Consider the following 26,910-nt stretch of genomic DNA (forward strand, 5'->3'; position numbering starts at 1 on the left):
ATATAGCCGCAAGCGGCAATGATCGGCCCTCGCCACGCCGCCGCCACGCCGCCGCCACACCGCAAGAGGAGGGGGCGCTAACGCGCCCCAATTGTCCTTTTATTACGCCTACTGCTGAATCTGTGACGCTGTCACATCTTCTCCCCTTTGTTTTACCATCAAAAAGCAATTTTATTTTGAATTCTTGGCAAAATGTGCGGCTTTGCCGCACAGACACCGTGACTCTTTGAATAAAAATGTGGATAACTTTTGATGGTCCTGAAGATGAGTCTCACCAAATTTCAGGTTAATAGGGCTAACGCCCTGGGAGGAGTTTGTGAAAGTCTAAAGTGTAAACATGTTCTGGCGATTTCCCCATTGGAATAACATGAAAGGTTTCGGTCATCGTTACGGCAACGCCATAACAATTATGACATGAGTCATTGACTTTTTTGATGGGGATGCTAAAATTGAGTTGTGTGTCAAATTTCATATAATTTCGCAAAACTAAACATTTAACCTCCATATAAAATCTGTAGGGGGCGCTGTGGCGCCAAATGAATTTATTTCACTTCAAGTGGGTTTAGGGCAAAGAGTTTAACAACTGATTCTAATTTGACGCAATTCGGACTTTATCTGCGCAAACGGCAGAAATTTTAAATATGGGAGATTTCTGAAATTCTAGCTACAGTTTGCGGCTTCGCCGCACAGAGACCGTGAGAGGTATCAATGTAATTTGGATAACTTTTGATGTCCCACTCCTCAGTAGCATTTTCACCAAATTTCAGCTTTTTAGGGCCAACGCCCTGGGAGGAGTTCGTAAAAGTACGACGTTTGGAAAAACTCCGAAGTCATGTTTAGCCATTTTTGAAGCAATATGGCCGACATTTGGTTGGGCGGACGGCGTTGCCGTAATAATATTTTTTACTTCTCTTGTCACCATCTACCTCTGCGCCAAATTTCATGATTCTACGATCAGATTTTTTTTGGGTCATTTCCCATCTCTCAATGCATTTTTGGTACATTTGGGGGCGCTGACGCGCACATTTTTTTAATTTTAGAAAAGGGAAATAGCCAGAATGTAGAGAGGCACGATTTTTAGAGGTGTGCAAATTTTTGTGACTTTTCGTCAATGTTCACTGGGTGAAAAATAGGGGGGTTGGTCCCGAGAAGAAGAAGAAGAAGAAGAAAGAAAGAAAGAATAATATTCCGATGCGAAAACAATGTTTCCCATTTTTCAAATATCATAAACTATACATTTTCGGAAAGCGCTCGCGCTTTCCTACCTCATGGTGTGGGTCCCTGGTCACTGACGGGTACTTTCGATAATTTTGAGTGGGCTCCGCCCACTTTGTGTTTTTGGCCCTCTATACAGTAATAATGTTCAATTTTTGCCTTACATGCTTATATGCACGGAACATGCAAGAGATGGGGAACGTATTCGTGAGCTACTTAGCGCAAATGAGTGCTTTATATGGGGATGACGACCGCTTCGCGGTCGTCATCCCAATGTAAAGTGCTCGTTTAGTGCGAACTTTTGCACGGGCTTCGCCCGTTTACAACGGTAATGTTCCATTTTCCTACAACTAATTAGTATGCACGGGGCGTGCATGAGTGGAGGAGTGCGTTAGTGAGTGTTTGGAAGTGGGCGAGCGCTTCGCGCTCGATTTTGTGCGCACTACGTGCGCACTTTCGCAGCCGTGCTTCGCACGGCCTTACGAGATTAATAGGCCTCTCGCCAGCTTGTGGCGCTCGGGCCTAATTAGTCTATTTATTTTATTTTCAAAATAGTCATCTGTGTTAATGGATCTAGTCGGGTTAATAAACATGTTTTCTCTTCCTTGCTTTATATTGCAGGTCGATATATAATAAAATATGATTAGGCACAATATAGGCCTATATTGTGTTTCTAAAGCTGTTTATAAAAATACATTTTTAAAATTTTAATCTAAAAGTAGCTTGCGTGCTGAAAGGGCCCCCAAGGGCCCCTGCTTTATATGACATCAGAAGCACAAAGATGGCCGACCTCTGTGAAGCTGAAGAAGAGCCCGATGCTTCCTCCGATCCTGAGGACTTCTCCTGCGTGAGCCTGGATCTTATCCGCACACGGTTTGCACGAGTGGTTTGGGAAACACGTCTAGGCAAAGACATATTACATAGAAATATGAATCATAAGTGAAACAAATGTAATTGCAGTAAAAGTCCAATTTGTAGTTTTATTTGCAATTTTTTTCTCTAATTTCAGTAGTTTAAGTTGTGTAAAATCATTTGTAGAATAGAACTCCTCATGTGTACAAGTGCTGTTGTAGTGAACAGCACCTGTACAGCTGTAGTGTACTTACAGCTGAATGGTTCCATTGCAGTCTACTTACAGCTGAACAGGTGCTGTTGTAGTGTACTTACAGCTGTACAGCACACTACAGCACACTACAGCAGCACCTGTACAGCAGTAGTGTACTTACAGCTGTACAGCACACTACAGCAGCACCTGTACAGCTGTAGTGTACTTACAGCTGAATGGTTCCATTGCAGTGTACTTACAGCTGAACAGGTGCTGTTGTAGTGTACTTACAGCTGTACAGGTGCTGTTGTAGTGTACTTACAGCTGAACAGGTGCTGCTGTAGTGTACTTACAGCTGAACAGGTGCTGTTGTAGTGTACTTACAGCTGTACAGGTGCTGTTGTAGTGTACTTACAGCTGTACAGGTGCTGCTGTAGTGTACTTACAGCTGAACAGGTGCTGTTGTAGTGTACTTACAGCTGTACAGCACACTACAGCACACTACAGCAGCACCTGTACAGCAGTAGTGTACTTACAGCTGTACAGGTGCTGTTGTAGTGTACTTACAGCTGTACCAGTGCTTTTGCAGTGTACTTACAGCTGTACAGGTGCTGTTGTAGTGTACTTACAGCTGTACCAGTGCTTTTGCAGTGTACTTACAGCTGAACAGGTGCTGTTGTAGTGTACTTACAGCTGTACCAGTGCTTTTGCAGTGTACTTACAGCTGAACAGGTGCTGTTGTAGTGTACTTACAGCTGTACCAGTGCTTTTGCAGTGTACTTACAGCTGAACAGGTGCTGTTGTAGTGTACTTACAGCTGTACCAGTGCTTTTGCAGTGTACTTACAGCTGAACAGGTGCTGTTGTAGTGTACTTACAGCTGTACCAGTGCTTTTGCAGTGTACTTACAGCTGAACAGGTGCTGTTGTAGTGTACTTACAGCTGTACCAGTGCTTTTGCAGTGTACTTACAGCTGAACAGGTGCTGTTGTAGTGTACTTACAGCTGTACCAGTGCTTTTGCAGTGTACTTATAGCTGAACAGGTGCTGTTGTAGTGTACTTACAGCTGAACAGGTGCTGTTGCAGTGTACTTACAGCTGTACAGGTGCTGTTGTAGTGTACTTACAGCTGAACAGGTGCTGTTCCAGTGTACTTACAGCTGAACAGGTGCTGTTCCAGTGTACTTACAGCTGTACAGGTGCTGTTGTAGTCCACAGTGGTGAACCCGCAGCAGTTCAGGCTCTTCTCCACGTCGTGCTGTGTGCTCTGGGAGTTGTTCCATCCCACTTCCAGAAGATGCTCCTACAAGAAATCACTTTGAACTTTTCTTTGAGATAAAACATTCAAAACTTCAGTTCTCAGTGCGAGGAAGTGTTTAAAACAAGGGTTGGGTTAGTAAGCGTACCTTTTAAAGATGGCAAATAAATATCACTTTTCACAGTTTCAAATATCACAGTTCTTTATGTTTCCCAATAATATACTATTGAATATCAAATGTATTCTCCATAATACTAATGTACGGAGTAGGACATAGTGAACTTCTATGTTTATGGTGGATTTGATTGACATTGTTGGTGATTCCGCTCTAGAGCCCTGCAGTAGCAGTGCCGTACCTGCTGGGGGTGCTCTCAAGCCTCACCTGCTGATCCCGGTTGATTGCTAAACACGCGCTGGAGACGGAAACCTGAACCACGAACACCAAGAACAGAACGATCATGTACTGCACAGTCTGTTAAGGAACATCTGAAATACACTGGAAAACAGGAAGTGTCTGCAGTTTGGCCACATGTCGCCCAATCACAGCCTGTTTACGCTGTCATTTCCTGTCACACGCTTTTATTATTTCTCTTTCATTTTACATTTGAAATAAAGTTGAGACATGTGACATACAGGAGCCATTAGCATTAGCATTAGCATATCTGTCTTGTAAGTAATGATATGAAAAGCACATTCACGACCACCTTCTGCCACCGCTCAACATTCCACGCAAAGCAACGACATTTTCATGAAGACAATCAGAAAAGTTGTACAGTGTAACTTAAAAAACAAAAATGTAAACACCCTGTCCCACACTGCCAGGGACAGGGTCCCTGGCAGTGTGGGACCCTGACTGTGTGGGACCCTGTCTGTGTGGGACCCTGTCTGTGTGGGACCCTGTCTGTGTGGGACCCTGTCTGTGTGGGACCCTGTCTGTGTGGGCCCCTGTCTGTGTGGGACCCTGTCTGTGTGGGACCCTGTCTGGCGGTGTGGGACCCTGGCGGTGTGGGACCCTGTCTGTGTGGGACCCTGACTGTGTGGGACCCTGACTGTGTGGGCCCCTGTCTGTGTGGGACCCTGTCTGTGTGGGACCCTGTCTGTGTGGGACCCTGACTGTGTGGGACCCTGGCGGTGTGGGACCCTGACTGTGTGGGACCCTGTCTGTGTGGGACCCTGTCTGTCTGTGTGGGACCCTGTCTGTGTGGGACCCTGACTGTGTGGGACCCTGTCTGTGTGGGACCCTGTCTGTGTGGGACCCTGTCTGTCTGTGTGGGACCCTGTCTGTGTGGGACCCTGACGGTGTGGGACCCTGTCTGTGTGGGACCCTGTCTGTGTGGGACCCTGTCTGTCTGTGTGGGACCCTGTCTGTGTGGGACCCTGTCTGTGTGGGACCCTGTCTGTGTGGGACCCTGTCTGTCTGTGTGGGACCCTGTCTGTGTGGGCCCCTGTCTGTGTGGGCCCCTGTCTGTGTGGGACCCTGTCTGTGTGGGACCCTGTCTGTGTGGGACCCTGTCTGTGTGGGACCCTGTCTGTGTGGGACCCTGTCTGTGTGGGACAGTGTGAGTTACAGATGCAGAGACGTGGGACACATGAGACAGCTCTGGCTCTTATTGCACATGAAAACATGAACGGAAGATGGATTTTCCAAAACACAGCCTCATGTTTCAAGCAGAGAACGTTCTGGGCTTTGAATCAGATTTGTTAATTAGAGTATTACATTTGACCAACAATCCGACTTGACTTTTACTTCATATTATTTTTGGGAGCGTTTAACACCTGTAGTTCAATGTTCTGCCTCCAGACCTCGGGCCACAAATGAGCCAGGATCAGGAGGACTTAAAGCTGGAGAAGTGTTGTTTTACTTTGAAGGGGTGAAACCGCAGTGTCCCCCCGTCCAGAAGTCCATGGCTGGACTCTGAGTGGCCCTTTCTCCTGCACAGTGACCTGCTGAGTCACATCCTGTTGTCATCGGTAACAGGATTGTTGTGATGTGTCTGTATGCAGAGTGCCATTCCTGAGGCGTCGGGAGGATACGCCGCAGCTCCGACACTGTTTATCCAGGGATGTGTCTCCGCGGCAACGACCTTAGGAGACGCTAAAGCTAACTCTGGAGGAGGCTAATGCTCAATAATAAAGAAAGGAAGATCAACAGACGGGGCTTTTTGAAGCGCCGACCGCAGTCACAATGACAGCAAACGCAAAAGAAGTGGCCAAAATATAAAATAAATACTATATAATAAATTGGCCTACGCAAAATAAAAAAATAAATAAAAAATAATATATAATAAATTGGCCTACATACAATAAAACTAAATAAAAATAATATATAATAAATTGGCCTACATAGAATAAAACTAAATAAAACATAATATATAATAAATTGGCCTACGTAAAATAAAAATAAATAAAAAATAATATATAATAAATTGGCCTACATAGAATAAAACTAAAAAAATATATATATATAATAAATTGGCCTAGATAAAATAAAATAAAAAAATAATATATAATAAATTGGCCTACATAGAATAAAACTAAATAAAAATAATATATAATAAATTGGCCTACATAAAATAAAAATAAATAAAAAATAATATATAATAAATTGGCCTACATATAATAAAACTAAATAAAAAATAATAAATTGGCCTACATAAAATACAAAATAAAATATAATAAATTGCCCTACATAAAATAAAATAAAAAATAATATATAATAAATTGGCCTAAATAAAATAAAAAATAAATAAAAAATAATATATAATAAATTGGCCTACATAAAATAAAAATAAACAAAAAATAATATAAAAAAGAAAATGCACAAATACATGTAGAAAAATAAAAAAACACATAAATTAAAAAGTAAAAATTGTGTAAAATTTGAAACGCCAGCAACATTTCTAAAGCAAGGTTTGAACTGACGGCTCTCTGGTTCATGGGAAACACTTAACATACTGTGCCACTGTTGCCCCTACATGTTTATAACTGCTAAATCCTCAGACAAATGTTAAAGTGCAAATGTAAAGGGCATTTGCAGTCTGAAAATGAATGTATAAAGAAAAAGGTGCAAGAAAAAAGAAATAAAACAAAACAAAAAGGATTAAATAAGAAACATTTACAACAACTAAAATGCATCACTTTTATATCTTCTTTAACCTCACAAAGTGACTCGATGTTAAACTAAACCCAGTGGAATCTTCTTTTACCTCTTTTGCCTCATGTTACTTCCTCTGAAAGGCCTTATTGTGGTGAAGGATACAAAGAAGAGCAGGACCTGGTGGTGCTTCATGGCCCCGATGAGTCCGGCCAGAGCCACAAAGAAGAGGAAGACCCCCACGCCGATGAGGCCCCCCACCACCTGGAAACTGGACACCAGACCCAGCCACTTCCCCCAGGCCGCGATGCCCACCAGCAGCAGGCTCACCATCTGCACCAGGAGCAGAGGAGTCACCGTGACGACAGGAGCAGAGGAGTCACCATGACGGGACGACAGGAGCAGAGGAGTCACCATGACGACAGGAGCAGAATGTGTCATGTATTTTAATATCAAAATCCCAGGCAAACTTAAAGTGCATCAGTGCCACAAGTCCAAGTCCAAGTGGAGATGGACATATTACAGTTTGTTATTCTAAAATGAAACACTGAAATCATCTAATTCCCCAAACGTTTGTATTTTTGGAGTCTCACTTTCACCTCTGCTGCTCAATATTAGTATTGGAATTAAATACTATTATTTTGATTGGAAAATTACAGAGAAAAAATACAAATAAAGCTTATGAGTTCCATTTTGATTTAATAACGCCACCGTCTTTGTGAGACGTGAGACACATTTCCATCACTAAACACTACAATTTCTCCTGTCGTTGCAAATGAGCCTTTTTGTGAAGCTTATTTGAAGTTTCACAAAGACCTAAAACTGCAGACATTTAGATCTGATGCAGTAGATCATTAAAAATGATAAATTATGGACAATGGACACATGTGACCGACAATAGACCAAACAGGACTCTTTTATTTGAATTGAAATGCTTTATATTATTTATTAGTTATTATTATTAGTTTATTTGTGAGTCTGTTTGTATTCTATGTATTAATTTAAAAAAAAAAGTTGAATTACACAACAAAACCGGTCTTTTACTTCATGTAAAATTAATTTTATTGCGTCCGCGCGTCGCTGGATGACGCGTTCCTCCTTTGCCCGTTCTAACCCGAGTGTCTTCATCACATAAATATACTGTAAATATTATTTTATTTTATTTTATTTGACATTCACTGCAGCTAGAGGCCTGTGTTCATTCCCGTGCATTTACAGGTGCCGCACATTCTGCAGAGTCCAGCACAAGTTGGAAGGCGGTGTCGATAAGCGTTATCAGCCGCTCACTCCCGCTCTGCACGTGCCAGAAAACGCACAGAGAAAACGCACGGGAAACGCACAGAAAACGCACAGAAAACGCACAGAAAACGCACGGGAAACGCACAGAAAACGCACAGAAAACGCACGGGAAACGCACAGAAAACGCACGGGAAACGCACAGAAAACGCACGGGAAACACCTTTAAATAACGCGCATTAGTTCACATTTCCGTCCGTCTAATCGAGCGCTTTTATTCTATTCGATCGCCATCGCGCGCATCCGATTCCTCACACTGGTGAATAATTGATCATTTTCTGACCTCTTGTCTTGTTGTTCACAGTTGTTTGTTTCCTTGTTTTATGAAGACCAATATTTCCAACGCGTCAATAATGTAATATATAGTTGTGCTGAAGCCATATGTTCCATACTGACCACGTAAAGGATGTTGAGCGCGCACAGGACGTGTTTGGAGCAGGTGAAGACGGTGAAGCCCATTTTGTCCACAGGAAATGGAAAATAAATCAAGAGGAAATTCTCAGATCTTTGTTGAAAATGTAAATAGTGATGGAAAAAGAGCAAAAAGCAGAGGCGTTAATCCCGTTGGAATGAAGTGTCCCTCAGCAGCGGCGGCGCCTCAGACTGATGCGTCATGAGCGCGCGTCAAAGCGGACGCAGGCACGCCGGAAGTAGAGAAAACGTGTTTCAAATTAAAACACTGGTGGAGATTAGTGGTGACGGATGCGTTTCTTTGTCATTATAGCAAATTAAAACGGTATGGATCATCATACAAATACATTTAATGAGCTTTTACTAAGTGTTGAGTGATGAGCTTCCTTAAAGTGTTTTGATTGATTCCAACATGTTTAAGTTTGTTCTACAACTGAACACACTGAGTGATACGTGTGGTTCTAAAAAAAAAATTCTAACATTTAAATGAGAATCTGGTGCTTGCTTCAATAACCAAAAATCACAACAGTGGAAGAGAACAGACCAAACTGTATTTATTTTTAATTTATATATTTGTTTGTATTACTGAGTGACTGTGTAATAAAAGAGTCACTATTAGTTACTGTAGATCTTTAATCTCCTATGTTATGTTTTATTTTTTATTATTTTCCCGAGGTAAAGTTCTTATTACTAAGCTTTTCTGGAACAATAACAATAAGAAATGATGATGTATTTTAGTTCAATATAATATGTCTCTTTTATGTACGCGTGCTAAATGGTCCTTACCAAAGAGTGAACTTTTGAAATGTTGTACCAAATAAAAGTACTTTGCATTACAATAGTTGTGCATAAAGGTAAATGGTGGCGATGGCACAACTTTGACTGTGGCGGGGCCTCACATCCGGTGCTGCCTCTGAATAGCGCTGACTTGACTCTTTGAAGCACATGATGAGTGGGAGGGCACTGGGGCATTCAGCTCTCTGATTGGCTGCTGTAAAGACCTGTTATTTCTCAGCAAAAATCAACGCAATATTTCCCGAGCCTTGTTTCTAGAAGGACCCACTCGCCTCCATCACTAATGCCTCCACCACAGGAGCAAGAGGTGGAGGATAACTGTGTTATGTTTCCCCTGGATGTATTATATCTCCTCACACTGAAGCTCATTGAGGATTCAGAGGCTTGAATAGAGTGTTTCTGGGTCACAGGGACAGGACTTTTCTTTCTCCTGACATGAAAACAGAACAAGGTTAAGATGAGTTTTCTGCTCCACACTGGCCTTTTTTTGAGCCATTTTGTTGACATTTTCACTTCTGGTTTAGTCCTATAATAAGTATAACTCTAGTGAAAGTATCACATTAAAAATCTACTTTTCAGACAGTCTCAAATCTACAGAAATCTTTACTTTTCAGTCCAAGTTGAAAATGTGCAGTAGTAGAAAGTACAGATACCTGCATTTCAAATGTAGAAAAGTAAAAAAAAGTATCCAATGCAGAATAGTACTTTTACTTGAGAGCAATAACAAAAAGTGGTTATTTTATTGAAATTTATGTTTTATCTTGCTTAAAATAATAGATCTACACCCAGCAACACACTACAACTATTATGAATTTGAAAAAAATTGCTAAAATAATTGAAATTGGTTTAAAATGATTGAATGTTACAAAAATATAATGTAAACAAATATTATTAAGTAATACATGAAAAAACATGCAAAAAGAGCAGCACTTTTGTGAGTACCGGTAATTTTAATCACATTTGTCGGATATAATAACCTCTTTATATTGTTATCAGGATCCTCAATACTGCATACAGTGTATATAATACAGTACTGTGGCACTTTCCTGGTATTGTGTGTATATGAATATGAATCTGGTTCATTTGTGAGTCATTTCTGAGTCACTAATTATGTTCTCTTCTTATCTAAACCATAACTGAAGGTGCAATAAAACAATTAAGCCAAAGGCCAAAGGTAACTCACATTTATCATTCAGGGTTTTCACAGCTTTAGCATTTCACTATATATATATATATATATATATATATATATATATATATATATACCTCTGTATCTACCTGCGTTGCATCAATGGAATTTCCCCATGTGGGACAATAAAGGAATATCTTATCTTATATATATATATATATATATACACACATATTCATGTTTGTGAATCAGCAGAAAGACCTGCAGCTGCTCGTGCACTGAAGATAAGATAAGATAAGAGTGAAGCAGTTTGACTCACAAGGGGGTGCAGGGTGGACATGGGGGTGCAGGGTGGACATGGGGGTGCGGGGTGGACCTGGGGGTGCAGGGTGGACATGGGGGTGCAGGAGGGACCTGGGTCACTGTGGGTCACGTGCTTCTTCACCTTCAGCTTTCCTCTTCCTCAGACTCTGTAGACAAGAACAAACAGTGTGCTCACATCGCCATCTGCTGGTGGTTTAGAGCATGACATACTTCACACTAATGGAACTAACTCCAATTTAACACTATTACAAACAAACACACACAAAGAGAATAAGTAGTAACACAATAGACTTTTAAAACCACAAAAATAGTGACACATTTATTCTGAACCTTCTTAGGCGTTCAGGAACATTCCACAAATGTTCTCATCTGCTCCAAGAAAACGCTCTTCATTTGAACCACAGTTTACAAAAACAGATCAGTCTTTCTCGTCCAGTCTGAGGTCATAGGTCACTGCTGTGGTGTGCGTGGGGTCAGGCCAGGCTCTTACCTTTGTAGAAGAGCACCACCATGTTGGAGAAGGTCTTGATGAAGTGGGTGTTGTCGTAGCAGAAGTCCTGGATCTTGAGCAGCAGTCCGAGCTCTGACTGACCCTGAGCTCTGACTGACCGAGCTCTGACTGACCCTGAGCACTGACTGACCCTGAGCTCTGACTGACCCTGAGCACTGACTGACCCTGAGCTCTGACTGACCCTGAGCTCTGACTGACCGAGCTCTGACTGACCCTGAGCTCTGACTGACCCTGAGCTCTGACTGACCGAGCTCTGACTGACCCTGAGCTCTGACTGACCCTGAGCTCTGACTGACCCTGAGCTCTGACTGACCCTGAGCTCTGACTGACCCTGAGCTCTGACTGACCCTGAGCTCTAACTGACCCTGAGCTCTGACTGACCGAGCTCTGACTGACCCTGAGCACTGACTGACCCTGAGCTCTGACTGACCCTGAGCTCTGACTGACCGAGCTCTGACTGACCCTGAGCACTGACTGACCCTGAGCTCTGACTGACCCTGAGCTCTGACTGACCGAGCTCTGACTGACCCTGAGCTCTGACTGACCCTGAGCTCTGACTGACCCTGAGCTCTGACTGACCCTGAGCTCTGACTGACCGAGCTCTGACTGACCCTGAGCTCTGACTGACCCTGAGCTCTGACTGACCCTGAGCTCTAACTGACCCTGAGCTCTGACTGACCCTGAGCTCTGACTGACCCTGAGCTCTGACTGACCCTGAGCTCTGACTGACCCTGAGCTCTAACTGACCCTGAGCTCTGACTGACCGAGCTCTGACTGACCCTGAGCTCTGACTGACCGAGCTCTGACTGACCCTGAGCACTGACTGACCCTGAGCTCTGACTGACCCTGAGCTCTGACTGACCGAGCTCTGACTGACCGAGCTCTGACTGACCCTGAGCTCTGACTGACCCTGAGCACTGACTGACCGAGCTCTGACTGACCCTGAGCTCTGACTGACCCTGAGCACTGACTGACCCTGAGCTCTGACTGACCGAGCTCTGACTGACCCTGAGCTCTGACTGACCCTGAGCTCTGACTGACCCTGAGCTCTGACTGACCGAGCTCTGACTGACCCTGAGCTCTGACTGACCCTGAGCACTGACTGACCCTGAGCTCTGACTGACCCTGAGCTCTGACTGACCCTGAGCACTGACTGACCCTGAGCTCTGACTGACCGAGCTCTGACTGACCCTGAGCTCTGACTGACCCTGAGCTCTGACTGACCCTGAGCTCTGACTGACCGAGCTCTGACTGACCGAGCTCTGACTGACCCTGAGCACTGACTGACCCTGAGCTCTGACTGACCCTGAGCTCTGACTGACCGAGCTCTGACTGACCCTGAGCTCTGACTGACCCTGAGCTCTGACTGACCCTGAGCTCTGACTGACCCTGAGCTCTGACTGACCGAGCTCTGACTGACCCTGAGCTCTGACTGACCCTGAGCTCTGACTGACCCTGAGCTCTAACTGACCCTGAGCTCTGACTGACCGAGCTCTGACTGACCCTGAGCTCTGACTGACTGAGCTCTGACTGACCGAGCTCTGACTGACCCTGAGCTCTGACTGACCCTGAGCACTGACTGACCGAGCTCTGACTGACCCTGAGCTCTGACTGACCCTGAGCACTGACTGACCCTGAGCTCTGACTGACCGAGCTCTGACTGACCCTGAGCTCTGACTGACCCTGAGCTCTGACTGACCGAGCTCTGACTGACCCTGAGCTCTGACTGACCCTGAGCTCTGACTGACCCTGAGCTCTGACTGACCGAGCTCTGACTGACCCTGAGCTCTGACTGACCCTGAGCTCTGACTGACCCTGAGCTCTGACTGACCGAGCTCTGACTGACCCTGAGCTCTGACTGACCCTGAGCTCTGACTGACCCTGAGCTCTGACTGACCGAGCTCTGACTGACCCTGAGCACTGACTGACCCTGAGCTCTGACTGACCGAGCTCTGACTGACCCTGAGCTCTGACTGACCCTGAGCTCTGACTGACCCTGAGCTCTGACTGACCGAGCTCTGACTGACCCTGAGCTCTGACTGACCCTGAGCTCTAACTGACCCTGAGCTCTGACTGACCGAGCTCTGACTGACCCTGAGCTCTGACTGACCGAGCTCTGACTGACCGAGCTCTGACTGACCCTGAGCTCTGACTGACCCTGAGCTCTGACTGACCCTGAGCACTGACTGACCGAGCTCTGACTGACCCTGAGCTCTGACTGACCGAGCTCTGACTGACCCTGAGCACTGACTGACCCTGAGCTCTGACTGACCCTGAGCTCTGACTGACCGAGCTCTGACTGACCGAGCTCTGACTGACCCTGAGCTCTGACTGACCCTGAGCACTGACTGACCGAGCTCTGACTGACCCTGAGCTCTGACTGACCCTGAGCACTGACTGACCCTGAGCTCTGACTGACCGAGCTCTGACTGACCCTGAGCTCTGACTGACCCTGAGCTCTGACTGACCCTGAGCTCTGACTGACCGAGCTCTGACTGACCCTGAGCTCTGACTGACCCTGAGCACTGACTGACCCTGAGCTCTGACTGACCCTGAGCTCTGACTGACCCTGAGCACTGACTGACCCTGAGCTCTGACTGACCGAGCTCTGACTGACCCTGAGCTCTGACTGACCCTGAGCTCTGACTGACCCTGAGCTCTGACTGACCGAGCTCTGACTGACCCTGAGCTCTGACTGACCCTGAGCTCTGACTGACCCTGAGCTCTAACTGACCCTGAGCTCTGACTGACCGAGCTCTGACTGACCCTGAGCTCTGACTGACCCTGAGCTCTAACTGACCCTGAGCTCTGACTGACCGAGCTCTGACTGACCCTGAGCTCTGACTGACCGAGCTCTGACTGACCGAGCTCTGACTGACCCTGAGCTCTGACTGACCCTGAGCACTGACTGACCGAGCTCTGACTGACCCTGAGCTCTGACTGACCCTGAGCACTGACTGACCCTGAGCTCTGACTGACCGAGCTCTGACTGACCCTGAGCTCTGACTGACCCTGAGCTCTGACTGACCGAGCTCTGACTGACCCTGAGCTCTGACTGACCCTGAGCTCTGACTGACCCTGAGCTCTGACTGACCGAGCTCTGACTGACCCTGAGCTCTGACTGACCCTGAGCTCTGACTGACCCTGAGCTCTGACTGACCCTGAGCTCTGACTGACCGAGCTCTGACTGACCCTGAGCTCTCACTGACCCTGAGCTCTAACTGACCCTGAGCTCTGACTGACCGAGCTCTGACTGACCCTGAGCTCTGACTGACCGAGCTCTGACTGACCGAGCTCTGACTGACCCTGAGCTCTGACTGACCCTGAGCACTGACTGACCCTGAGCTCTGACTGACCGAGCTCTGACTGACCCTGAGCTCTGACTGACCCTGAGCTCTGACTGACCCTGAGCTCTGACTGACCGAGCTCTGACTGACCCTGAGCTCTGACTGACCCTGAGCTCTGACTGACCCTGAGCTCTGACTGACCGAGCTCTGACTGACCCTGAGCTCTGACTGACCCTGAGCTCTGACTGACCCTGAGCTCTGACTGACCGAGCTCTGACTGACCCTGAGCACTGACTGACCCTGAGCTCTGACTGACCCTGAGCTCTGACTGACCGAGCTCTGACTGACCCTGAGCACTGACTGACCCTGAGCTCTGACTGACCGAGCTCTGACTGACCGAGCTCTGACTGACCCTGAGCTCTGACTGACCCTGATCTCTGACTGACCCTGAGCTCTGACTGACCGAGCTCTGACTGACCCTGAGCTCTGACTGACCCTGAGCTCTGACTGACCGAGCTCTGACTGACCCTGAGCACTGACTGACCCTGAGCTCTGACTGACCGAGCTCTGACTGACCCTGGGAGCTGACCGCGGCCAGCAGAGGGGAGCAGTGCTGACCGGAGGGATACGAAGAAATGAAGAAATGGTCCAGCAGAGATGGTCCAGCTCTAAACCTCCTCTGCACCATGATTACCTTGAGATGTCGGAGGGCCCGCTCGGGGACCAGCTCCTCCTTCTTGCTCCACTCCACAGCGTTCATCAGACCGGTCCAGAGCAGGTCCAGAGCCATCACCCAGGCTCCTGGAGCTCGTTCCTCTTCATCTCGTCCTTCACGTAAAGAACCATCTGTAGCAGGACAGTTACACCAGAGCTGGACACGAGCTTTATATGAGGATTTAACTGTGAACATCGCAATAGTGGCTCATTTACTGTCTCCATTCTGGGTTAAGATAAACCATGTTCCCTGTGCACTTTGTTACAAATGTCCACTAGGGGGCACTCTGCTTTTGGAGAATGAGCTGACGATAGAAATTTACTCGATTTTCAAAGTTCAGACCAATTTTTGGATGTATAATTTAAAGGCGTAATGGACGATTTTTTGGCGATTTGAGAACTCAGGCGGAAGTGCACATGCCAGGCTCTGCAGGTGAACGAGGCTCTGCAGGTGAACGAGGCTCTGCAGGTGAACGAGGCTCTGCAGGTGAACGAGGCTCTGCAGGTGAACGAGGCTCTGCAGGTGAACGAGGCTCTGCAGGTGAACGAGGCTCTGCAGGTGAACGAGGCTCTGCAGGTGAACGAGGCTCTGCAGGTGAACGAGGCTCTGCAGGTGAACGAGGCTCTGCAGGTGAACCAGGCTCTGCAGGTGAACGAGGCTCTGCAGGTGAACCAGGCTCTGCAGGTGAACCAGGCTCTGCAGGTGAACGAGGCTCTGCAGGTGAACGAGGCTCTGCAGGTGAACCAGGCTCTGCAGGTGAACCAGGCTCTGCAGGTGAACCAGGCTCTGCAGGTGAACCAGGCTCTGCAGGTGAACCAGGCTCTGCAGGTGAACCAGGCTCTGCAGGTGAGCAGTAGGTGCGTTTTATGATTGACACGTGGCAGGACTAATCCGCCCCGAGGAAATGAGACTCAGATTTGAGCCAAAAAATCGTCCATTCAACCTTTAAGTTTTGTTTTACAAGTTAGATTCTTCAAACAGTGACTAGTTTTGCAAAGTGTGCTAATGTTTTGCAAGATGTATTAAAAGTTTCAGAAAATGTGCCAAAGTGATTGAAAAAAAAAACTATAATTGTGTTTCATTCCTGCCTTTTCCAGTGAAACAGTTAGCATGTAGCATAGTTAGCATGTAGCATTTTCAGTCAACATTTAAAAACATGAAAGTCGCTCCTGTGTCACGTTCAAAACCATCTGATTTGCACTGTTCACACTGTCATCACAAACATCAAACTGGAGTCTCCTTCCAGCAGTGACCACGCCCTTCTACAAACCCCGCCTTTCTGGACACTTCTAGCACAACGAGCCTTTATCTAGAAAGAAGGTTTCCTGTCATACAAAACGTATAGCGGGTCATGTGACACAGCAGCAGCATAAATCCTGATTGGTGGCAGCGGATGCACCTGTAACCACGGCGATCCCGGCAGCAGAGAAGGACCCCCAGGCCCCGGCGGCTGCAGGACAGAGACACAGACGTCAGGGACACGAGCATGGCCGCCCCACAGAAAGGAGACCTGTCCTCCGCCGAGAGGAAGATGCTGCAGGTGATCGCTGCTGGTAAGAACCATCACTTTATCCTCATTATAGTTCTCATTATAGTTCTCATGATCTAGACTTATGAACTCACAGAGAGGACGTGTTCATAACTAAAAGTTAAGTTTTGTGAAGTTATAAAACACTGGTTGTTGTTTGCATGATTTTATTTTCTCACCACATACGGAGCATGACTTACACATGAGAGACTATAATGTAATAACTAATAATGATATATGTATATGATATATATAGTTACATACTGTTGAACCCGCTCCTGTGTCCACAAGATCTGAGCTCAAACGCTTTGGGGCATAATTCTAATTCAATAATAAATAAGGCTTTTTAACTTGTGCCTTGGCTTTTCTCTCCACATTTATGGCAGAATATAATCTTTATTTTGGAACAAAGAAATTCAGCCGTTGTCTTCAAAGAGCTTCTTTATTAGACCTTCACATTCATCCTCAACTTTATTTAGTTCTATATGTATATTTAGAATCATTGACCTATAGTGTCATTTCATCGATAATTGGCTGCTTATTGTACTTTGTATTAAGTCATGTTTCAGTTTACAAAGTTCTCATGCGTCTGAGAGTTTGTAACACGTTAAAGTAAGTTCAGCTCTGGGTGTATAATGATATAATGCTGGTGTCATTGTGCGTGCAGCTCTGGGTGTATAATGATATAATGCTGTTGTCATTGTGCGTGCAGCTCTGGGTGTATAATGATATAATGCTGTTGTCATTGTGCGTGCAGCTTTGGGTGTATAATGATATAATGCTGGTGTCATTGTGCGTGCAGCTCTGGGTGTATAATGATATAATGCTGGTGTCATTGTGCGTGCAGCTCTGGGTGTATAATGATATAATGCTGGTGTCATTGTGCATGCAGCTCTCGGTGTATAATGATATAATGCTGGTGTCATTGTGCGTGCAGCTCTCGATGTATAATGATATAATGCTGGTGTCATTGTGCGTGCAGCTCTGGGTGTATAATGATATAATGCTGGTGTCATTGTGCGTGCAGCTCTGGGTGTATAATGATATAATGCTGGTGTCATTGTGCGTGCAGCTCTGGGTGTATAATGATATAATGCTGGTGTCATTGTGCGTGCAGCTCTCGATGTATAATGATATAATGCTGGTGTCATTGTGCGTGCAGCTCTGGGTGTATAATGATATAATGCTGGTGTCATTGTGCGTGCAGCTCTGGGTGTATAATGATATAATGCTGTTGTCATTGTGCGTGCAGCTCTGGGTGTATAATGATATAATGCTGTTGTCATTGTGCGTGCAGCTCTGGGTGTATAATGATATAATGCTGGTGTCATTGTGCGTGCAGCTCTGGGTGTATAATGATATAATGCTGTTGTCATTGTGCGTGCAGCTCTGGGTGTATAATGATATAATGCTGGTGTCATTGTGCGTGCAGCTCTGGGTGTATAATGATATAATGCTGGTGTCATTGTGCGTGCAGCTCTGGGTGTATAATGATATAATGCTGGTGTCATTGTGCGTGCAGGAGACGTGCAGGAGGCGGCGCAGCTGCTCGACACCAACGAAGTGAGAATCAACTGCTTGGATGAGGTAGAATCACATCTCGAACAGAAGATTTGACATTTATGTGACAATCGCAACTGTTTTTCTGCTTTGGCTGGAGCTGATTTATTTTGTCACAATTTAGCTGCACGACGAGCGTCTGATGCAAAACCTGCGACTGTTTTATAAGCAGACTTTTGCCCCATTCAAAAATATTTCATATATAAGTTTTAAATTGTTAATTGCAATGACGACAGTCCTAAAACTAAAGCAGTTGAAGAAATAAATGCAATATTCTAGAATTTGTTGCTTTTTCTTATGAATTTGATGCTTTCCCTGGCGCCACAACAGTTTTCTTGTGTCAATCATAGGTTTTTCTTATAATACGCAAAAGAAAAATCCACTATACAATATTGAGCATGATAATTTATGCTAGAGACAAGATCCATTATTCCACTATATTTATCCAACAGCCACATGTGCAGATTAAAGGGGACGTACTGTGCAAATCCAACTCTAATGAGCTTTAACCTTGTTACATCAGTGTTTCCTCATCATTAGTTTCCTCAAAGTTGTATTTTGATTATTATTGTTTTGATTCCTGCATGTTTGAGTTGTCCTGCACCTATCCCCTAGCCCCGCCCTCATCCCCGTACGCAGGGTTCACTCTTGTTGTCATTTGGTCCTAAACTGAAGTCATTTTTGTGCTGAAGTGGACTTGGGTTGTTCCTGTTCTGGTTTTAAAAATCCAGCGTCTGCGTGATACATGGGGTTCTAAAATGTCATAAAAACAAACAAACATGTAATAACTATCGGTGAAATGTCACAATAAAGAGGCGGGGCTTATCAGTTGGACTTGTTTCTATTACGAAGCCGTTTTAGATTAATATTGCAGTTTACAATGAACAAAATGTAAATGGATGATCTAGTTATTGTTGATATTGTTCAATACTACGCACCTGAACAAAAAGCATCTCCTTTAACTTAAATAAATGCCTGTCTGATCGTGCTTAAACCTCATAAACCTGTAGAAGGCTCTGATCTGACGCCAGCCGCTCTAAAGCTTTATGTTTCACTTCACATTTGTCTGAACGGCGCTGGTTCTTGGGCCTGGTTCATGTGGTGAGAGCGTGGCTGGTGTGTGCAGCATCTGCTCTCCTCCTGGACATATGGAGCAGACTCTGAAGTGCTCCGCTCAGTCCTTGAAGGTGTTTGATAATAGCCGAAGCACTAAATGTAGACGGCAGCACTCGTCCCTGTCACTGTCAGGTGCGGGCAGTGAGTAACCCAAGAGTACCACACGAGCACACGCTGAACCTGTGACTCCGACGAGCCGGAGAGAGTCAAAGTTCTGTCCAGTTCAGTGCTTGAAATCAACTTTAAATTTGATCAAGTTTCATCTTTTTATAATTTTTTAAATAGTTTAAATAGAAAAACAAAAAACAAACAAATTGCAATTAAAAAAAAGCCCATTACAGCCAGAGCAGGACTCAGGATTGACAACAATGTACTGAGCCAGTATTGATAACAAGATGAAAACTGTCATAACTTTAAATTTGCTACAGACAAGGCCCTCTAGGGCCATTCGTTACGTCGTTGTGCTCTTCCTCTGCCCTTCCTCTGCTCTTCCTCTGCTCTTCCTCTGCTCTTCCCTCTGCTCTGCCCTGTGCCCTCTGCCCTCTGCTCTTCCTCTGCTCTTCCTCTGCCCTTCCTCTGCTCTTCCTCTGCTCTTCCTCTGCTCTTCCTCTGTTCTTCCCTCTGCTCTTCCTCTGCTCTTCCTCTGTTCTTCCCTCTGCTCTTCCCTCTGCTCTTCCCTCTGCTCTTCCTCTGCTCTTCCTCTGCTCTTCCCTCTGCTCTGCCCTGTGCCCTCTGCCCTCTGCTCTTCCTCTGCCCTTCCTCTGCTCTTCCTCTGCTCTTCCTCTGCTCTTCCTCTGTTCTTCCCTCTGCTCTTCCTCTGCTCTTCCTCTGTTCTTCCCTCTGCTCTTCCCTCTGCTCTTCCCTCTGCTCTTCCCTCTGCTCTTCCTCTGCTCTTCCTCTGCTCTTCCCTCTGCTCTGCCCTGTGCCCTCTGCCCTCTGCTCTTCCTCTGCTCTTCCTCTGCTCTTCCTCTGCTCTTCCTCTGTTCTTCCCTCTGCTCTTCCTCTGCTCTTCCTCTGCTCTTCCTCTGCTCTTCCTCTGTTCTTCCCTCTGCTCTTCCTCTGCTCTTCCTCTGCTCTTCCTCTGTTCTTCTCTCTGTTCTTCCTCTGCTCTTCCCTCTGCTCTTCCTCTGCTCTTCCTCTGTTCTTCCCTCTGCTCTTCCCTCTGCTCTTCCCTCTGCTCTTCCTCTGCTCTTCCTCTGCTCTTCCCTCTGCTCTGCCCTGTGCCCTCTGCCCTCTGCTCTTCCTCTGCCCTTCCTCTGCTCTTCCTCTGCTCTTCCTCTGCTCTTCCTCTGTTCTTCCCTCTGCTCTTCCTCTGTTCTTCCCTCTGCTCTTCCCTCTGCTCTTCCCTCTGCTCTTCCTCTGCTCTTCCTCTGCTCTTCCCTCTGCTCTGCCCTGTGCCCTCTGCCCTCTGCTCTTCCTCTGCTCTTCCTCTGCTCTTCCTCTGCTCTTCCTCTGCTCTTCCTCTGTTCTTCCCTCTGCTCTTCCTCTGCTCTTCCTCTGCTCTTCCTCTGTTCTTCCCTCTGTTCTTCCTCTGCTCTTCCCTCTGCTCTTCCCTCTGCTCTTCCCTCTGCTCTTCCCTCTGCTCTTCCCTCTGCTCTTCCTCTGTTCTTCCCTCTGCTCTTCCTCTGCTCTTCCTCTGTTCTTCCCTCTGCTCTTCCTCTGCTCTTCCTCTGCTCTTCCTCTGTTCTTCCCTCTGCTCTTCCTCTGCTCTTCCTCTGCTCTTCCTCTGCTCTTCCCTCTGCTCTTCCCTCTGCTCCTCCCTCTGCTCCTCCCTCTGCTCCTCCCTCTGCTCTCTAGAGCACACCATCTGTGAGCAGCAGCTTCACACTGAGCTGGGACAGGAAACACTCACTTCTTATCATACATTTTGAGCAGTGCACGTTAATGACATTCATTTAATTTCATACATTTGTGGAGAATGCTCAATATGTCCTACATATATGCCCTGGAATCGTAACAATCAGTATCAGCCACGATAAAAGTCGACACATCATGGTCGCTCTCTAAAGGAAAGCGGTGCTGATCTGCTCTTGTTGCACAGAATGGCATGACTCCGCTGATGCACGCAGCGTACAAGGGGAAGGCGGACATGTGTCGTCTGCTCCTGCAGCACGGGGCCGACGTCAACTGTAACCAGCACGAGTACGGCTACACGGCCCTCATGTTCGCCGGGCTCTCAGGTACTCGTGGTTCACAGGGGCCATCAAGGGCCACCACTGTCTCATTCATACTTGTGTCCACAGGGAAGACGGACATCACCTCCATGATGCTGGACGCAGGGGCGGAGATAGACGTGGTCAACTCTGTGGGTCGGACTGCGGCACAAATGGCAGCTTTTGTTGGTGAGAATGATCTATTACCGTTTGCAAAAGAAACAAGACTTTTCTGATATGCCACTGCCAATACAAGTCTGATCTCTGTGATGATATGTGATCATGTAATATGTTGTGCATAGAATGGTCACTTTTTTATTGCAACTATAAATAAATCATAAAGCGTCTTCAGGTCAAAGTCTTTCTTCTCTCTTAGTGTAAAGTGGCTCTAAATAGCTGCGCTGCTTTGTGCCTTTTCAACACCGATCAATTTCCTGCCAAGAGCTAAATGGACTTTTTGAGTTTTTAACCATGTTCGAACATTATTCCCTCATCAAAAACCTGACTCCTGTTTAGAAACTCTCCCTTCCGAGTGTCAAAATACTCCATTCTGATTCCATTGGCCCTCGCCCCACAGACCCCTTCACTTTAGAGTGCTTTGTTCAATGGTGAAGCGCATGCGCCTGGCTCTGTGTCCAGAGCTCTGCAACTGACGTCACACAAACATAACTAATGTATTCATAATAATTCAAATCCAAACAGGACAATCTTGTGGGGCGTGGCTAAAGAGTAAACAAGAAACAACTGTTTTTAGGCAGCTTAGAAAGCAAAAGAGCCAGACCACTTTGGATACTAGTACTTATCAGGGCCTCGGACCCCTTACATGGGCCTCGGACCCCTCACAAGGACCTCGGACCCCTCACATGGGCCTCGGACCCCTTACATGGGCCTCGGACCCCTCACAAGGACCTCGGACCCCTCACAAGGACCTCGGACCCCTCACATGGGCCTCGGACCCCTCACATGGGCCCCGGACCCCTCACATGGGCCGGTAGAGTTGACTTGACAGTGGAGACACAATCGGATGGTCTCGATCTGCTCCAAAGTGAACCAGTGGAAACGAGCCGTTACTGAGCCAGCTATAGCAAGACTTTCCCTGTAAATTAAAATGGAAATAAAAAGAGTGGGTCTAATTCATATTGTGTTCCAGGCCAGCACGACTGTGTGACTATTATCAACAACTTCTTCTCACGGGCGCGACTTGAGTACTACACCAGGCCCCACGGGCTGGAGACCGAGCCCATGCTGCCCCCCCGACTGGCAGGTCCTCTGCACAAGATCATCATGACCACCAACCTCAACCCTGTCAAGGTGACCGCTGGTACCACAGTGTCAGGTGCTCTGAGGATGGACAGTTTACAAAATTCTCTAATTGTCATTTGGAATTAGATTGGCTAATTCTATTTGACTTCCCAATGGGCTCCGCCTCCTCCTGTGCTGAGCCCCCAGGGCCTTTACGCCCTGGGGTAGATTTTTTTACCTTTTATCTTTCACCCCTGAAAAGGAAACGTCTTTAGTCTTAATTTAGGTCTTGTTTTAGTTCTGATCTAGGCTTTGTTAAATGTAGATTTGAGATGGTTTGTTCATCATACACATTTTTTAACAATTATTATAAGATAAGATATCGTCCTATAACAAAATATTGTAAAACATTAAAATATTCAATTCAATTTAATAAATATATTACTTTCTGGTGTTATAATACTTTTGAATCACTTCATTATGTTTAGTATTTTGCACGTTAAAATGATATCAACTAATTCTTGCAAATATGATATGTCCAGTTTTGTTACATTCATGTGACCTTAACTCCAGCAGCTCCAGAGGCCCCGCCCCCATTGTAACACTCTAAATATATGAGACTGAGAGGGGTTTACAGTTTACAGGCCAAAACGGCCATATTGGCGTTATAAACTGCTGGTAAATACGTTTATCACTCTGTTAGGATTATAAAAAACATTTTCTTCTTTAATGAGTGCAGGTGGCTAGAGCCTATCTCAGTGACATTGGGCCTTAGGCGGGGTACACGTATACTACGGTGGCACAAACATATCATTGAGAAGTATAAATCACACTTCAAACCATACAAACTTTACTTTTCAGTCCTTTTCAAAAATGTAGTGTAGTATAGAGTACAGGTACCTGCTCTTAGTGATGAAGTCAAGTCAAAAGTATCCACATGTAAATTAAATGCAAAAACGATGCTTTTGTACTTCAACACAGAAAACTCCAGTGACCTGTACGTTACTTGCCTGATCCACCTGCCCCGCCTACATTCTGTTTGAATGCGTAAGGGTCTGGAATCGGAGTCAGAGCCAATGAAATCTTTGGTCATCCATTTACCGACCAATCCCAGGCGGAGGTTTTAACACATCGCACTGAGATACGGAAATGGCGCTTTCCACCACCGTTCCAAAACATTCAAGATGGCGGACCCGGCTCATGACCCGGCTCGTGACCCGGCTCGAGACCCGGCTCCTGACCCGGCTCCTGACCCGGCTCCTGACCCGGCTCGTGACCCGGCTCCTGACCCGGCTCGTGACCCGGCTCCTGACCCGGCTCGTGACCCGGCTCGTGACCCGGCTCGAGACCCGGCTCCTGACCCGGCTCCTGACCCGGCTCCTGACCCGGCTCCTGACCCGGCTCGTGACCCGGCTCCTGACCCGGCTCGTGACCCGGCTCGTGACCCGGCTCGAGACCCGGCTCCTGACCCGGCTCCTGACCCGGCTCCTGACCCGGCTCCTGACCCGGCTCGTGACCCGGCTCGTGACCGAGTGTTTACTTCTGCTCTCGTTTCGGTTTGAACAATCAGGAAAGTCCGCTCTACTCGCCGTGATGAACCTGCGTTAGATGCGGTTATACGAAGGGCGTCATCGCGATTCAGGAGACATTTTCTGCGTTCAGGACAGATAGCGCGGAACGCGCCTTGTTGACATGGGCTACGTAATATCTGGTTAAGCGTGTGGCGTTTTTGCGTCACTTCTGGGTTGATGTGATTGGTTCTAAACTGCGGTCGAGCCCCAGATCCACACACAGTTTTGATAGTGGTAGTTTGCCAAAATGTGTTGGGAACGGCTGGTCAGGCAAGTACGTTCCTCTCCTCCACACCCTTAATCCCTGTCCTGCCCCGTGTCAGATCGTGCTGCTGGTGAAGGAGGAGCCGGCCCTGGTGGATCCGGCCGCTCTGCAGAAGTGCTCCCGGGTCATGGAGCTCTTGTGTGAACAGTGCGTGCAGCAGCAGGACATGAACGAGGTGCTGGCCATGAAGATGCACTACCTCAGCTGCGTGCTGGTCAAGTGCATGGCCTTCCTGCAGAACAGAGAGGACAAGCTGGACTCTCTCATCAGGAGGTGAGGGCTCCACAATGTCCACAGACACACTGCTCACTGTCGGTGGCACAGCGGTTAAAGTCCTGTAGGTTCAATACATCTTACTAGAGTATGTTTTTGAACGCTCTGGACCAGATACAAACATTAGCCATGTTTGGATGAGCCCTGGCTCCGCAGAACAGTCGGCTTCATAGTAGTTTGGAATGGTGGTTTGGGTTTATGTATTTGCTTCACTTCTTTGCACGTCTTCACTGTGTTTTAACGTCTCTTTATGTAATGCATTGGGTTTGGCTGATGTTATAGATGCATTATAGACGCATTGGAAAAATAATACTTTCGTTCTTGATGCAAATTCAATGAGTCGTAAACTGGAAACAGCTGATGCCAACTTGTGTTTTCATGTGAAAATAAAGCGTTTTATGTGTAAATATTGTAAAAATTGCACATAGTTGAAACACATTGATCTGAAAAATGGTAAAAGTCATGAGTAGGTCTTATTATTGTGGCCAAAGCCTGATCTCGTCAGAGCTCAGAAGCTGAGCAGGACAGAGCTTGGTTTGTACTTGGAGAGCGCAGGAATACCAGGTACCACAGTGAGGCGCTAGAGGAAAGACCCACATTGCCCAGTGAAGTGCTTTGAGTGCCGTGAAGGTGGAAAAGTGCTGTATAAATACACTGTAATCATAATCATAATATTGTTAACGGAGGGTACAAGAAAATGATGGAGGGCATTTTGGATAAATTTAGTATTTGACTAAACAAAATCATGGCGTAAAAATTCAAATTTGACCGCCTTTGACCTTGATTACGGTGCATCCGGAATGTATTGTACGTGTAATTTGTTTTCCACATTTTGTTTTTGTTACAGCCTTATTCCAAAAAGGATTAAATTCATTATTTGCTTCAAAATTACAAACAATATCCTATAACGATAACTTGAAAGAAGGTTGTTAGAATTATTTGCAAATGTATGAGAAAATACTCTCATTATGGAGTATTTTTAGACATTGAGAGGCAAATAATTAATTTAATCATTTTTTGTACCTTAAATAACAATAATGACTTTTGTTGAGGCTTTTGAGTGTGACTTACATGTTCTACAGGAGCCTGTTCTCTTAGTTATAGAGGTTATTTCTCTGATCACTTTGAACCATCAAATGTACATTCAACTTTTTTAAGATAAGATAAGTTAAGATAATCCTTTATTGTCCACACATGGGGAAATTTCATACTCAACATTTGATGAAAACATGTTCCTTGTCCTTCCAAGTCTCCTGAGGGGCAGAGACAGCGACGGGTTCCCTCAGTACCAGGAGAAGTTCATCCGAGACTGCATCCGGAAGTTCCCGTACTGTGAGACCAACCTGCTACAGGAGCTGGTGAGGAGCATAGCACCGGTAGAGATCGTAAGTCCAGAGAAGACCAGGAAGAGCAGTTTGTAATCACGCAACAGTGGGTACGTCACATGGCAGGAGAAATCAGATAACAAGAGTAATCAGGTTTCCCAAGAAATAGATCAGATTTTTGGTCGATTTTTACAAGCACAAAATAATAAAAAAAAAAAACTCCTGGATTTTTAGAGTTGTATGTTTAAAAGTAACTCTTTCATGTTTGTCTTTGTGACATGAGTTAGAACTAAAACCTGCACAGGCGTGAACATAATAAATCAGGTTAATAACATGGAACTGTTTACATGACATTTCAACAATCTGATAACTCTAGGAATCAGAAAATGATCTGATTGTTCTTGATAAAAACCACTGAGAACGTTTAAGTGTTTCACAGATACTGACCAGCGATGCTAAAATATGATCTGTGCTGCAGTCGCTATTATTGGACTGATTGTTTTATAATTGATTATTACAATAACAGCAAAATAACTATTGTCTTTACACGTTTTACTGCTAAAACAGAGCGTTTGAGGACTTTTCCCCATCCAAAAGTTATAATATTCTGTGTGCGTGTGCGTGTGCGTGTGCGTGTGCGTGTACGTGTACGTGTACGTGTGCGTGTACGTGTACGTGTGCGTGTGCGTGTACGTGTGCGTGTGCGTGTACGTGTACGTGTGCGTGTACGTGTGCGTGTGCGTGTACGTGTACGTGTGCGTGTGCGTGTACGTGTGCGTGTGCGTGTACGTGTACGTGT

The 26,910-nt window shown here is 46.0% G+C and overlaps 2 protein-coding genes across 3 annotated transcripts in view; one reads left to right on the forward strand and one right to left on the reverse strand.

Annotated features, from left to right (window-relative positions):
• Window positions 1–8,467, reverse strand: part of tspan13b (tetraspanin 13b) — a 9,780-nt gene extending 1,313 nt beyond the window's left edge. The window contains exons 1-5 of the mRNA XM_072447322.1: window positions 8,303–8,467; window positions 6,776–6,943; window positions 3,899–3,979; window positions 3,448–3,561; window positions 2,006–2,116 (exon numbers count right to left, since the gene is read on the reverse strand). Coding sequence (XP_072303423.1) covers window positions 2,006–2,116; window positions 3,448–3,561; window positions 3,899–3,979; window positions 6,776–6,943; window positions 8,303–8,365 — 537 coding nt within the window. The 5' untranslated portion in view covers window positions 8,366–8,467. The remainder of the gene's footprint in view (window positions 1–2,005; window positions 2,117–3,447; window positions 3,562–3,898; window positions 3,980–6,775; window positions 6,944–8,302) is intronic.
• Window positions 8,468–16,519: 8,052 nt separating this feature from the next.
• LOC140361375 (ankyrin repeat and MYND domain-containing protein 2-like) overlaps window positions 16,520–26,910 on the forward strand; it is a 52,174-nt gene continuing 41,783 nt past the window's right edge. Inside the window, exons 1-7 of one of the 2 annotated variants that reach the window (XM_072447085.1) lie at window positions 16,520–16,631; window positions 18,129–18,193; window positions 21,324–21,462; window positions 21,526–21,624; window positions 22,586–22,746; window positions 24,572–24,786; window positions 26,036–26,171. In XM_072447085.1, the coding sequence (XP_072303186.1) occupies window positions 16,565–16,631; window positions 18,129–18,193; window positions 21,324–21,462; window positions 21,526–21,624; window positions 22,586–22,746; window positions 24,572–24,786; window positions 26,036–26,171 (882 nt within the window). In that variant the 5' untranslated portion in view covers window positions 16,520–16,564. The remainder of the gene's footprint in view (window positions 16,632–18,128; window positions 18,194–21,323; window positions 21,463–21,525; window positions 21,625–22,585; window positions 22,747–24,571; window positions 24,787–26,035; window positions 26,172–26,910) is intronic. The other variant, XM_072447086.1, reaches the window with a different exon arrangement.

Source organism: Eucyclogobius newberryi, unplaced genomic scaffold (genome assembly GCF_026437365.1).
Source record: "Eucyclogobius newberryi isolate DKJ021-1_F unplaced genomic scaffold, fEucNew1.0.hap1 SCAF_16, whole genome shotgun sequence".
Taxonomy (NCBI): Eukaryota; Metazoa; Chordata; class Actinopteri; order Gobiiformes; family Gobiidae; genus Eucyclogobius; species Eucyclogobius newberryi.